This window comes from Lates calcarifer, linkage group LG6, assembly GCF_001640805.2.
Source record: "Lates calcarifer isolate ASB-BC8 linkage group LG6, TLL_Latcal_v3, whole genome shotgun sequence".
Lineage (NCBI taxonomy): Eukaryota > Metazoa > Chordata > Actinopteri > Centropomidae > Lates > Lates calcarifer.
Genome location: NC_066838.1, coordinates 4,478,426 through 4,494,134, shown reverse-complemented (window position 1 = coordinate 4,494,134; position 15,709 = coordinate 4,478,426). Strand labels below are relative to the sequence as shown.

General features: G+C 38.4%; 1 protein-coding gene across 2 annotated transcripts in view; it reads right to left on the bottom strand.

Annotated features, from left to right (window-relative positions):
• Positions 1 to 2,099: 2,099 nt before the first annotated feature.
• LOC108882668 (copine-9) overlaps positions 2,100 to 15,709 on the bottom strand; it is a 70,426-nt gene continuing 56,816 nt past the window's right edge. For both annotated transcript variants that reach the window (XM_051071045.1, XM_051071046.1), the window contains 5 exons: positions 15,388 to 15,515; positions 12,203 to 12,305; positions 11,185 to 11,242; positions 8,481 to 8,554; positions 2,100 to 4,856 (listed from right to left, as the gene is read on the bottom strand). In XM_051071045.1, the coding sequence (XP_050927002.1) occupies positions 4,674 to 4,856; positions 8,481 to 8,554; positions 11,185 to 11,242; positions 12,203 to 12,305; positions 15,388 to 15,515 (546 nt within the window). In that variant the 3' untranslated portion in view covers positions 2,100 to 4,673. The remainder of the gene's footprint in view (positions 4,857 to 8,480; positions 8,555 to 11,184; positions 11,243 to 12,202; positions 12,306 to 15,387; positions 15,516 to 15,709) is intronic.

Below are 15,709 nucleotides of genomic sequence, written 5' to 3'. Positions count from 1 at the left end.
CCACCTCGGTCACTTTTGCAGTCCATCTAGCCGACAAGTGACTGGGTTGTTTGGTAATTAGGACAAATTAAGGCCTGACTCCTGTTAAATATAGTTGTGTCAGAGACACACAGACACACGAGAGCTTGAAGAAAGTTTTGAATGTTTTATTTTTGTGTCTCTCACCTCTCCTCTAGACTACACTTTGGTTTGGAGGAACTGCCAAACCAGTCCCAATCCTTTTATGGTCTAGATCTTGGGAATGTGCCAAATGTGGTATAGACAAGGGGTAGGCTGAGAGATGCTGTGAGAAAATATTGATTTTGGGCGGTGTGAGTTCATGTTTACTTTTATATGCTTACTTTAATATGTTTAGTGATGTTTTTCCACCGTTAACTTGTAATTATTATTTATTGAGTAATGGATAAATAACTGCTATAAGTTAATTGGTCTAATTGTTATTTCCTGGAGTAGGAGGAGCTACTGTCTATATAAACAGGAGTTTTATCAGTCCACATCAGCCTGAGCTGTGGCTGTCTACTGCCATGGGTTGAAAATAGAATTAGGCATAGCCCAGTGCAGAGTTGCTTTCTTCTTTGTTTGTAGGGGAGTTTGTAGTTTTTTTTTGTTTTTTGTTTTTTAATTTCAGTTTTGATTTTCTTTAGTTTGGCCAAGCTGATTTGTAGCAAATATGATATACTAATCCACTGCTATACAGAAAAAGGGGAAAATAAAGAACTTGTTGAACAGAATTAACCCCTTATTGACCCCTCTTTTTGCCCTCACCACTCACCTACAGTCCCAACATTTGAAGCTGTGAAGACGTGTTTTGTATTAATATTATGTAAAAATAAAATAACCTGGAGAAAAGAAAAGTATTTAAATCAAAATGCTAGCCCATTATTGACACTAACAGGCCTGAAAATGTCTAACTTGACCACACTGCAGCATCCAATCTGCCCTAAGTCTCCAGGCAGAAAGAATCAGGGGTAACAAGCACTGACTCTCTGTATGACTCTGGTACGTGAGTGAATCTGGCAAGCTCTGAAGCTCCCACACTGGTGTTCTTCAGCTACAGTTCAGTGTGTACAGGGAGTGTTGAGGGAAGCGACTATCTGCAAGAGCAGCAGCAGCAGAGATGAGTATGCAAGTTTGTAGTCCTGAACAGCAGTGAATGCATACAGCTATACTAAGCCCAGAGAGGAACTCCTGTCACTCAGTCACCACCTGCACAGCTTAAAACCAAACACACAGTACTGAAATGAGTTTATAACACTCTCAAAGATTGGAAATGCTTTCATTTATATGGCATATAGAAGCTTTTGTCAGCATTGGAATTTGGAGTGTGGGCAAGTTCAGTTCATATTGAACTTGCAAAAATACATACACAACATTTCCAGAACAGATTAATGCTAATGGTTATGGAATGAAATGCTCAACATTCACATATGGGTGTAACATTTGGATGATTTTTTGAAATCTTGTGTATTGTTCTGTATTTTATTTGCTCGTCCTTACCTGACTGGCTTCTTAGTCATTCATCCATGGAATATTTTCAGTAAAATACGCTGATTTGAGTTGAATGACCACCTATAAGAACAGAGGAACATTACAACAAAAGCCTTACGCATATCTATAACCTATTAACTTCAACATAAATATTTTTTTTCTGTGGTAAATTCACAGTAAACATAGCAGGAAGTGGTCTGAACGTGTTGGATATTTCCATTACTTTACTGATAAAGTCCTGACTGTCTCATGAAAACAAATTATATGAGAGCCACAAACGTTTTACACCAAGACAACTTCAGTCTTGGTATTAACATTCATATTTGTATCATAACTCTCTGCCAGTTACTATACTTATTTTCAATACAAGATGGGAACAGGTATAGCAAAGAATCCATAAGTGCTATAAATCAGTTATGAAGCAACCATGTCACCATTATGGATAGCTCTGCATGTTCAAGTGCTTTAATCTGTTTCCTGAATCAGGCAGTTATGGGAGGCAGCTCAGCACTGTGTTGCACTGTAGAATTAATCATCACCAGGAATACTGTAATAGCATCGACTCGCCACCGTGAATCATCTTTCTGTGAACAAACAACAACATACAATGATGAGCTTGTGTTGCTTTATGTTTGGTAATATTGTAATGCAGTTCATCAACTTCAGGAGATATGAGTAAACACAAACGTAATCAAACCTCATATCAAAACACAATACGATATTTGTCAAAACAGTTAAGGGTTTCTAGTTCAAACTTCTACATTCTTCTTAGCTGGACATTCATAAAAACATACAATATAGATTTATTATTAGAGACACAAATTTAAAAGGCTTTTATAACTCTACTGTAAGCAAGGTAAGGAAATCATGTACTGTACTGTATATACAAAGAAACTTTATCCATCTTCACTTTTTAAATATGATACTATGATCAGTGGGCTGATTATACACATGTTCATACAGCCATAAGACAAAGATAAGAGAGACAAAAATGCTCTTGTACAAAAATCACACAACAGGCTGGCGTGCCCTCGGAATACTTACTAATATGCAGGTGTCTTGCAGAGACCTTACATGTCTGGATTCTGTGACCTTGAGAAAAGGCCACGTCATTGCAAAATATCAAAAATACATGTCTCTCAATGGGGAAATTCTCAAGCTTCAGTTACTGAATATACCAGGCTTCTGCAAGACACAAGGGAGAGCTCTAAAATCAACAAATGAAAATGTACAGTGACACAAGAAAGATGCATATTACTTTGAGATATATTTCTATCTCTCTTTTTTTTCTTTTTTGGACAATCGGTTGCAATGACAACACCAACTTGAACACTGTAACACACTTATTCCCCAACATGCAAAATTTTGACAATTAAACTAATTATTGTACAAGTTTATTTTTAAAAAATTAATACACTTACACATCACATTAAACAGCATAAACACCCCTCTAAGCCACCACCGTCACACTGACATTAACAAAACGTCTCCAAAAAGTGACACATTTCACATCATAAGAACATAGATGTGTAGTTCCTTACGATCAACATGGTTCTCTCTGTTATTTGAACTGCTGGGATGCTTGAATTTACCATGTTGTATTATGATTGTTAGGTCAGTTGCATCACGTCATGCGTCTGTACTGTGTGGGTGAATATAAGAATGTACAGTAGTCATGCATAATTAAGATACCCTGCTCTACAAAAGCATGAACACTAGATGGCAGACTTTGCCCACTTTGTACACAGCTTCAGTCTGCCTAAGAATAAAATGTCAAGTCATGGCAGGGGAGAGGGAGGGACATGCATAGGGCAAACATTACACTGGGAATCAGGTATATTGCTTTTTGGAGAATGTGCGTTTATCCTTCATTGATATTTCTCTCCCTAAAAATATGCATACAAAGACTCATCAAACTAAACTGAAGATGGCGCTCGCCTGTTGTCTTCCTCTCTGTTGCTATCTCACACTCATTCTCATCTGCCACTGTCTATTTCTCCCATTTTCTTCCCCCTCTGGCATCAAACTAATCTGTAGGTGCTTTCCTCTTCCCTGTGACCTTGTCCATCTCTGTCTCTTTCCTCCACAGTCTTTCAGGCTTGACTTATTGTCTTTCCATTTCTCCCTCACTCTCTTACACCTTCGTCTCTCTTCCATACACTCCCACCTCCACCTTCTTCCCTCCTCCCTGTCTCTTCTTTCATTCCTTCCTTCCTTCCTTCCTCCTCCTCCACCTCTCTGCAGGGCAGCCGGAGAGACTGGCATTTCTCTAACAGCGGGGGGGTGGAATCTGCACCCAGCCTCAGCCCACGCTGGGCAAAGAGAGGGTGGGTGTGGCATGGCAGACAGAGGTGTCTGTGTGTGTGTGTGTGTGTGTGTGTGTGTGTGTGTGTGTGTGACTGGTAATAATGAACATGTGACCGGAACCTCCACACTAGACCTGCCAACACTCGTCTGCTACCCTCTGTATGACGTCCACATGAGAAACCCAAAGAGTCTCCCTGAATCCTCCTTTCTGTTTCATCGGTTAGGATTAAACTAATTGCTTGGCACTCTCTTTGTCATTTTCATGAGATTGGGCACAGCTTGATGAGAATGATGACAGGAGAGTATCATGATAATGGTGACCAATTACTCCAATGAATGTAGCCAAAAAACTTCCCCAAAGCACCTGATTCAAGCTCATCAAGGGCTCTGCTTTCATTTAGGGACTAGCCTCAGTTAAATATTGTCTCTTGCACTTCCTCGGACTTGTGCCAAATGAGAGTGAAGTGTTAACACTGCTGAGGACAAGAAAACAGGTAAAAACTTTTTTTGTGCAAGAAAAGTGAGGCTCTGAATGATAATCAGTGAGGAGGAAAGGGACGGTCACGGTTCAGTCTCACTGGCCTTTCATACAGTAAATGGGAGGTGATGCTATATAACATGGTGAGTTAGAGAGGAAAAGATGAGGAAACACAGTGGGTGAGTCAGGGCTGAGCGCCCACTGCGTCGGTCTTATGTGCCTGTTTAGCTTCATCAGTGATAAGAGAGGAAGAGGGCAAGTCACGGGTTGGTCCCCCTTCTCCTTTAAAGTCTCAAATAATTGTACGGGAAGTGAGTGTAGATAAGCAGAGGGGAGGGAAGAAAGAGAGAGAGTCGGGGTGGGAGCGTCAGAGATGAGTGGCCGCGGCTGTGTTGGGGCGTCAGATATGCTGGTGAAGCCCCGGCAATGGCGAGGAGGAAAGGGCCGGTCGCGGTTCAATTCCTCGGCCTTTCATAAAAGACAGCAGCTGGTCAGGGATCTCGGCAAGGACGTCTTTGGCCAGCCGGGCCATGCTGAGGACCTGGTTGCCAGATCTGTCGATGTAGTCTCTGAATGGAACAAACTGGAAGCAGAAGGGAAATAAGATTTTTGGTGATAAACTCTATCCAGATGTGTCTGTTGTCCCTGTTTGAATAAATGTCACTAGCATCTTGTAGGACACATAATAAACTGAGGATAAAGTGTTGTCAGTTCTCTCACAGACTGTATCAGTGAGGGATTTTAAAACTTATCTTGCTGCTGAAGCCTTACTTAATGACCAGTGTGACATTCACCCTCTTCTCATAGTCAATCCCCTCATAAATTTCATCTTTTATTAGATGGTGATTTCTGCTGTGTATCTTATAATGTCCCACGGTCCCACAGATGGTAAGTCGTGACTCTTGTGTTATTCCTATTTTCTCATATGCTTTGTGTTTATTTGTGAATATTCACAGTTTCATTTCGCAGCTAGAAATAGGGATAGTTGAAGCCATATTTCTTTGCATCTTCTGCCCTGCACCATGATAGAAAGGTTTAGGGTTTGAAAAAAAAAGACTTTTCAGACTGATTTGATGTGACAGGAAGAATCTCCTCAACAACTTAAACACTGTGGGATCTTGATAATTTCTTTCCTGTCACTGCTGCCTTGGATCACATACTGTATAAAAGTTAAACTGTATAAAAGTATAGAAATTCAATACCATAAGGTACAAGCAAGTGATATATTTTTAGTATATATAGTATATACTTTTTTGAATAACAGATGATAAGTAATAAATTCTAGGGTTGTAACTAACAATTATTTTATTTTCTTGATAAATCTATTAATCATTTTGATATATAACCAGCTCTGATAAATGTCAATCCTATTCCCTAGCTGACATATTCAAATTGCTTGTTCTGTCTGACATTTAAATATGCAGGTAAAATGTTCAATTTATCACTGTAGAAAATAAAGAGAACCAGGAAACAGACAAGAGACCGGAACCAGTACATTTTTGGTATTTTAGCACTCTATAGGTTTAATGTTGTGCTCAGTATTCAATACAATATCACACTGGACAATTCTTAAAAAAGGATCAAAATCAGTGCAGCACAACCAGACACATTGTTCTTTTTTTATTCTGTGTACTTTATTTCCCTGTCAAAGCCTGACACCTACATTACCTACAATTCAACTTGTGCATCAGCAGTTCATTTCTTCTTTCTGACTCCACACCCCCATATTTTCTTACTTTTCAAACTTGTAGTCTTCAGCCCCTGACTCTGGTGATGTTCTTTGAGGACATCTGTCAACTCCCTGAAGACTTTGTGCAACTTTTGTGACATACATATGCACTAGTACTCCTTTAAGAATTCTAACTTTAAAATTGGCTATTTTCACTTTGTTTCAAGGTTTATTATAGTTGTATGTTGTGCAAAACAGATGGTTAATGTAAACTACAGTGCACTTAAGGAGACTGACTTGAACCTTGTGCTCCTTTTGATCTGATGAAAGCTTTCAATTGCTGTGTTGGGAAGTGTTGTGAGAACTATGAGTACTATGTTTGACCTGGTACGATTGTTGTCATGACTTACATAAAACTGACTATGGCGCCTAATTACACATGACACCAACATGTAATTGCTATCACATTTGTGCAATGAGCTACATGTCTGAAAGAAGCAAGTATGCATCAGTAGCAAGCAATCCAGGCCTCCTACCTAGTACCAGCCAGATGGCTGAGAATAAATCAAGATTTATTTTAAGGCAACTGCCCATCAGTTTATGGTGTTTAAGTGTAAACTGAGCAATATGACTTTAATTCATCACAGGAAGAAAATGAAGGCAGTCATCATATTGAATCAATATCAACAAGACGGCATGAAAATGCACTGATTGAACTGTTGGTTTTTTTCTGCTACAAGTGTAAACATCCTGATTAAATTATTGTCATAATAAGGTTAAAGGCAATCAAAGGATTACCGTGTGCATGCAAATGTGATTACTGCTGTTAGTGAACCATACTGGAGAGACAGGACTGTGAAAACATGATAGAAATATCAGTATAACTTTAAAATGGAAACATAAATTATCCAGCTATTAACCTGGTATGGGGGGTCAACTACATACATAATATTTGATGGATTTGATTTATTGATGATTACCTTTACTTTAAGTCATATAATACGATATCAGTGTTGAAATTAGAACTACATGTTTCTGTATTTAAATAGCCACTGGCGCATTGTTAGAATTGTAATCTTCTTATACTCACAAGCCTCCTCTTGGTGTCTAGACACTGTACATTTATCATTGTAAGCATTCATTTATCATTGTTCCTAATGCTCTGCCAGATGACTAGCCAGTCTTCTCCACAACAATATAAAAATTCAATAGTGCATTCTTATCAGAGGCCAGTGTATTTGCTTCCTCATATCTCTAAATGGTTCTTTTAAATTACAGTTTACTGTTGCCACATCTGGTTTTATCAGTTCCTGATGGGGCTACACTTTTTTTTTTTAAATTAAACTCACTGCTAAACAATTTGAAGAAAGAGCTGCTGTCCTCTGTTGAATTTAAAAATCATAATGGAAAAAATGTCTTGTGTGGAGACAGTAGGAAATGATTTTGCTTTATTCAGCCACTTTTGAAAGAGTGGCTGATATAGCTTTTTAAAAATTTTATTTTACAGGATATACATTTACTTTATAAGAGATTATTAACACATTTTTGTCTGTAAATAATCACCAAACCCTGGCTTTACCTTTAAGCGAGGATGGGGGCAACAAAGACACACAACAGAATTATTACTGATCTAAAAATAATTATTGGTGGATATTCAAGGTGACGTCTTCTAATGTCTTGTTTTTCTGACCAACTGTCCAAAACCCAACTCCAATCAGCTGACTATCATAGAAAACATCAAGAGGCCTAAAAACATTTACATTTTAAAAGCTAGACCCAGAGAATTTTGCCACTTGTCAAATGCCTGTAAATGAATTACAGCTTATCAAAATAGTTGCAGATTAATTTTCTTTCGATCAATTAATTGTCGCAGCCCTATCCACAATGCCATGACACCACAAAGAATCTGTCCTCACCACAACAGTTTCTAACTTAATTTCCTCATGCTCTTTATCTTTGGTTGGTAAATTGGAATTATGGATAATGGCAGGGTAGTGTTCTTGTTGGATTTCCCATTTGTTGAAAAAAAAAGTCAGAGGTTGCTCTCACCAGAAAAACTACCACAAAGATCATTTATTAAAATGCTGGAAGTGACCTTTTTTTTTTTCCATTTTCTCAACAAGGGTCCTCTTACATGCAAATGATAATTTGCAGCATTACTGTAAAATTCTCTAAACAAGCTTCACTTTATATAACACAATGCGGTAATGGTGAATGATGGAAATCTGGATTCAAATGAGTTCAAATTAAAGTTTTGACTAGGCTAATTTTGTATTGGATAGGTCAACATTCAAACTGTGTGGAAAAGTAAGACCAACATCATAGAATGGTATTGTACCCTTGAGCAAGACACTGCCTCTTCAAAGGCCTACTATAGATAGGCATTGTATATTGTATGAGGCAGATCCCAGTGTGTGTTTGAGTGTGTGTTATGAGAGTAAGCTGTTGTCCTCAGGGTATAACTCCCCCATGCTGTTGCTGTTGACAGAAACGTGCTCTATTCTAACCTGCGAAGTTAAACAGAATTATGATGAGTACCTGAACAATGTCTCTCTCAGCAAGACGTCCTCTGGAGGATACTCTCACCTCATCCCCATCGAGCTCCTCCATAGCTAAAAGGACAGAAAGCGAGAGAGCGCGAGTATGACTCAATACTGAAACCACCAAGGGAGAATATAAAGAAGGTACAGGATGTTCTTTTGTATTTTCATAACGTAATTGCTGAAGTGGAACACAGCATGGTAGTAACAACAGGTATTCAGTAGAGAATGGTTGGAACATTTTATGCACCAAAAATGTCATTCCTCAAGCAAAAATGATGTACGGTTACACCACAGGTCAGAAAATGAAAATAATTCTGGCCGCTCATGGGGAACGCTCAATAGCTTAAGAGTGCACCTACAGGAGCGCTTTCAGACAGCCATTTCAACTATTGCCAAATATAGGAGGAGGTGCTTGCTCCTAAATTGCGCTCTGATGGAAATTTTATTCTGAGAGGTCTTCAAAAACAGCACCTGCACAACAATGTACATTCTGCATCTGTAGTCACTCTGGCAAACACACAAAACAGCCCGGGTGTGTGGTGCTACCATGGAGAGGTGGCCAAGCACAGCATGGGGCCAATGCAGCCAACAGACTCTGACAGAGTCACAAAATATTAGGACAAACACTAGGACTGACAGTATAATACTGACAGTGACATGTTAGTAGCTTTAAAACACTCAGAAACATGTTCAGAAATGGAGTGCACAGACTCAAGAAATAGTAAATAAGAAACAGAGGCCATTAGGCCTGGCAACACACACACACACACAAACTGCCAGGTACCCAGTTTGACCTTGTGACCTCCAAATCACGCCTGAGTGCTTTCACTACCAATCCCACCATTCAATTGCTTAAACGAGTCGAAAACGATGGACCATCAAACACAATGATGAGGTGTTATGTCGTCACACTTTGGTGAGCAGTAACAGAGTGCACACACACACACACACACACACACACTCTCACACACAAACAGTCCCCACTGAAAAGTCATTCATTGATCTGTGGGCTGTAAGATGCCTGCACACTTGATTCCATTGACTTTCTACAGCAACTCTCCCAGGAAGGGGAACACCATACTATTGTATATGAAGAACCAATTACGATACAGCAGCTATAGTGATTTCCTTTTCGCTCACTAGCCATTGCTGACTCCCATCAAGTCAGCTAAAACTCAAGGTGAAATGCTTCCTTTTATATATATGTATATATATATACATTTATGTATGTATATATGTGTGTGTGTGTGTCTGTGTGTGTGTAATGTTTTAAACATATATTTTTTGTCTTTGCCATGTCAAGGTTATTGAATTTAATTAACAGTTCACATTTCAAATGTATTGAGTGCACACTTCTTGTTGCCAATCAGAGTCTGCTCAGCCACACTACCTGCCCTACTGAAAGGTTCACTGTTGAGAATTTGACCACCAGTAGTGCTATAGAGCAAATATCTTTATGAGTAGGTCCTTATATTATTTATGGGGTAGGAAAGCCACTCAGCATATTTGTAAGAATACATGCAATGTGTTTTTGGTGAAGAATATTGAAGGGAGCTTTAACTAGATAAATGTTTATTTTGGAATAAGGACAATACACGCTGATTTAAAGCTGTTTATATTAATATTTTCTGTGTAGGGCAGCACAGTGGTGCAGGTGTTAGCACTGCTGCCTGACAACAAGTAAGTTCTGGGTTGGAACCCTGGTTCAACTGAGGCTTTTCTGTGTGTGTCTGTGTGTTTGCATGCTCTCCCTGTGCCTGCGTGGGTTCTCTCTGGGTGCTCAGGCTTCCTTCTACAGTACAAAGACATACAGGTTAGGTTAACTGGTGACTGTTGTCTGTAGGTTGTTTGTCTCTATGTATCAGCCCGGCAATAGACTTGGGTGTACCCCCATGTCAGCTGGCATAGGCTTCAGCCTCTCCTGGGACCCTTAAGAATAAGCAATATACTGTAAATATATTTACGGATGGACAATGTGTAGCTAATATGAAAGGAAATTTTTTGTATTTCTCCTCATGTTGAAGTGGTGTGTATAATGCAGCAATACCCAGAATTTAAAGACTGTGGAGGATATAATTGTAATTTTTTAGCCTTTCCAAAACTAAAAACACAGTGCAAAAATGTCAGGAATTTAACAGTATGTTTATCTGCTCTATTGTAAGCAGCAGTCTGGTACCCACAGTAGTAAACAACCGTTATCTCCAAGGACACTATTAAATTTATTCTACTTGTTTGTTGGGATACTAGAAAAAAGCCCTGTTTATGCTCAGCACATCCACCATGTAGTATTTCCCCACTGTGTGGAAGCCAGTTCTGGATCCTATCAGAGCTTAATTAAGCTAACATTAGCAGCGCTGTCCTACTTTTAACTGGATTTGGGATTGAGTTTCATGCACCACCAGCCAGCTTTACCAAGGTACTGGAGAATCTTAGGTAACAACCAAGTGCAACACTATAAACGTCTTCCTGAAGAAACTGAAAATGTGCAGTGTTATTAAAGGGACCTTTCCATGTATGAATGCAGACTAATATCTGATATGTGAGGAAATCTCCTGTTTTAGTGAGTCTAACAGTGACTGTAGTGAGTCAAAAGGTTTTGTCCTCTGTAAATAAAATGATTGACTTTCTTCCTCTTCTCTGTCATGTTTACTCACTTTGAAATGAAAAAAAAAAAAAAAATAGCAAAACAGAAAACTCACCATCAAACTCAGCAGGCCCAACACCTACGATGATTATGGACAGCGGGAGTGATGCTGCCTGTACAGGAAAAGCAATGTATTCATTAGATCCTTAGAATGCATTAAGACACCTATAGGCAGCAGAACTTTCAGTCAGTCAAATTGCTCTGGTGTGTGTTGGCATTTGTAAGTGTTGATTCAAACTTATAGATTTTTATCTTATTTTAACCTGACAGGTGAGGAGACTATTAATCTGATCCAATATCCTAAGCTTACAGCCAAAGGTTGATGCAAGATCGACATTACCCTTACTTCCCAAATCTTAATTCTCGCTCTTCTCCCTTGCAAAGAAAACGAGTATGAGAATGTAAGAGAGACATGTACAGTATTTAGGAGGGAAAGAATAACAAATAAAGTATTTTCAATATTCTGGACTGTCTACCGTGACAGAAATCACTCAGAACTGATCTAATTGGATCAGACCTCTCAAACATTCATTTGACAGGTTTCTGCAACAACTACTGACCGCTCCATAAAAGTGATATCAGTCCCAATGAAAGCAAAGATTTCTTTTCCTCCCCTTGACTTAAATCATGAAAAGAACATTTGAGTTGTTTTGTGTTATTTGTTTTTTCTGAGGTGCTGCTGATCACAGAATGTTGATTGCTGTGACAACCCAAGCTGTTTTTATCCAAAAATCAAAGAAAGCATTATTCTTGAGAAACATAAGTCACAAGAGGATGCTGAGCTGCACATCAGTAGCAGGAATAACTGAGGGAAAAACACTGCTATCCATCAGTCCTGTGTGCATTTATTTACATATGTGTGTGTGTGTGTGTGTGTGTGTGTGTGTGTGTGTGCATGAGCATGTGCGTGCATGTGTGTGTGTACTTGTACTTCTATCTTGTGAGTTTTAGACATCTTGGGAAGATGGGGACATTTTGGCAGGTCCTAACAACTTTAAAGACTTGGATTTAGGGTTCAACTCAGAATTAAGTAGTGTGTGTATGTGCATGTGTGGGTGTGTTTGTTTACTCACATTAACCACTGCCTCTTTGGTCTGGACCATGTCAGATATCACTCCATCTGTGATCATCAACAGGACAAAGTACTGAGAGCCATCTGTAATCTCTGCTGCACAGCTGGGAAACGTGCACACACACACACACAAACACACATACACACAACAACACGCACATTAATATTTCGGTAGGGCTGTGCCTGCACACCTGAGTAGCATACTACTAAGGAAAACATGAAGCACACCTGCCTTTTGGTTTCAAATAATGTTGTATTGTCTTGCTCTGTGACTCCATAACTAGATGCAAAGCTGATTCAATATTGTACTGACTCCTCCCCTGAACAACAACTGTGTAATCATAAGCAGGTCTATCAACCTTGCAGTTTCACCACATGCTGAAGTACTGTGCAAGAGGATCAACAAAGCACAATAATTATCAAAAAATACATTTTTGATTTTTTTCAGTTTAACAAAACAAGAGCATAAGAGATGAAGTGTAAGGCATGGATTAAAAAGTATGTGCCCTTGCCTTACTATAGGCTGCAAATGCATGGCTAACTAGTTTACTACGCACAGGACTAACGTAGTGTTACTTCCATAGTCAAGGCACATTAGAGCTAACAACATAATTTAGTGGGATTGCAGGTCACAGTAGTGCAACAAATATATATATATATATATATCCTATGCAAATATAGCAATATATTAAATACAATTCTCCACATGCAGAATGTAGTGTGAAACATTTCTTTTTTATGAACTGCATGTCTGTGTACTTCTAGTCAACCTCATGCCAACTCTACAGCAATGTTAGCTCACCTTCACCTCCATCTTGCAGTTAGCTCAATTATGTTGTTACAGTGTTGGTGAATATTTAAGTTACATTAACGTTATTCACCTCCCTAATTTAACATACAGCTGGACACATATTTACATTACTGTAGAGTCCAGCAAATCCAGCCAAACAGCATTACCTGAAATACAGATAATAATTTCCTTATAATATGCCATAATACAGCATTTTTTCCTGAAATTTTCCTGACAGTATATTGCTGTCCCATAGTACTAGGTTTAGCTAGGTAGCCCATTCACATTCAAAACTTCACATGTGATTTCAGTGCACATGAAACCACTGCACATGCTGCAATTTCTGATTCCCCATATGAAAAAAAAGAAAAAAAGAACATTTGAGAATGGTCTGTTTGATTTGAGATACAGTATGTTGGTTAATATCTAACAGTGGGATCTCTGGTATTAGAGGACTTTAACAGAAAAACTCCATTAAAATGGCTCTGATTCCCTACCACACACCATGGCAATCTCTTTGCTTCCACACCAGACCACTGAGTTGTTTACTACCCAAAGCTACAACCTTGAGCAACAGAGGGACTCTTCACAAATAACAAGTAGCAAAAAACACTGCATGAGGAAAAAATAATGTGACCCCGCTTTTTGTTTTTCCACTTCCTCTTCAATCCCTTTTCAACATGGAGGTTTACTGAGAAAAACAAATTTACATATCCAAATCCTTGAATATCAGCCCTGGCTTGATATGATGCCAGATGACTTAGGGATAGTGTTACAACATGTAGGTGTATGTGTGCCTTTTACCTGCTGTTTGTGTATTTATTGTCAGTCGACAGAATCTAATGCCATTGATTTAGCTGCTCTAACTGGCTGCACACAGTATTGATCTGTGAGTCTATGTCTGTATGTATGTGTATGTGCATGTGTATGGGATTTTAGCCTGACACTGTGTGTGTGTGTGTGTGTGTGTGTGTGTGTATGCTGACACCTCTATCTTCTTGTGTGTTTATTTTTCAGTGGATAATGTCTATGCCACCTCTATACCTCTTGCTGCTTGACACAGTGGTGTTAAATATAGAGTGGGATAAAATAAACTCAAAACTGAAACGGTAATTCAGTGCACTGATATGTAAGATAGAATGTCCAACAGTATTCTGGTCTAATAACCAGATTAATCCATGTTCCTCACAACAAATACATTTGACAGGGTGTGGGGGAGGAAAATAAGTACCGATTTTAAATGATCATTTTCTGCCAAATAATTTATTTCTGAGACACAATATATTCTCAGTAAGTTTCTCTTTATACCTGTAAATCCAAAGTCCTAAAGATCAAAAAAGCTCTCTGTATTTGCACCTGTTCTGTCTTTAATTTTTATGAAAAATTAAGAATATAAGGAACATTCAGCCAGTGAAGATTCATTTGTATGCAGATGATACCGCTCTCGGTACACTTGCCCCTTGTCTAAATTAAGCTATTAATGACCTTAAAACTTCCTTCCATGAACTGCCTTTATCATTTTACCAATTAAAATTAACTTGGAATGTACAAACGTTCTAATTTATAGCTTTATCCAGAAATCATCCCCATTCTGTTCAAATATTAGAACGTTACTCCTTAAACAATAGCTGGAAATGAATGGGAAAATGTTTTTTGTTTTTTTTTTAATACAGATATCTTGGAGTATGGCTGAATGACAAATTAAAAGTCTATACTCACAATGATGAAGAAACTTAATCTTCCCTGATGAGGCTTTCAATTTGGCATAAGGAGTGTTCATTTTGCAGCAAGAATTATCTTGTCAGTCTACATTTTTATCTGTTCTAGATTATGGTGACTCTACTTTAACCATTCTACATGATCGAGAAAGAGAGATAATGTATCTTATTATCTATGGAGTTTGTTTTGGTCAGTTTTTGAGGATAGTCTAATCTTACATTTCCAACATGTCATAGGTGCAGATAAACATTTACAAATCATACAATATATTGTCTAAGAAAAGTTTTAAGTTGTAAAAAATGTTATACAAAAAAGTACAGTGGAAAAATATCAATGCATCCATAATGCAATCTATTTGCATCTATTACTAGATTCTAAATTTGAAATAGCCACACTTGGAAGCAGAAACAAACTGATTATTAGCTGACAGGATGTTTAATCCTGCACATGCTGATTTGCCCCCCCCCCACTGTTACTGTTTCATAAATAAAACAATTTTGTGGTGAAAAAGCTTCTCATGAGTCATGTTACTTTGGGCTTTGATCAAGTCCTATTAATACAAAAAACTCCCTGGGCATAGATAGAAGAAAACAAAATAGAATCATTTTACCCTCAGTCTAAAAGGTATAATCCCATAATCTATCCTAACTCTAACCTACATAAACTCTAAAACTTACTTTGCCACTTTGTTGATAACGGGTGCAAAATTGGTGGGTCCATACAGCTGCACCGTCCTCAGGCTTTGGAAATAGGCCTCCAAAACTCCTTCTATCCCCACACAGTTTGGATTATCATTGTCACCACTCTGCAATAAACAGCAGACAGCACACTCATGAAATGGGGGAACAAGGAACAGGGTTCATTCACACATCTAGAAACTGGTTACTATTATTACCTGTTTATCGGCAATATGTTATTGCTATGTGACTAACTTTCACATACTTTTGGCAAGTTTAGACAAACACGGTACATAGTACAAAACATATACATGTAGAGGGA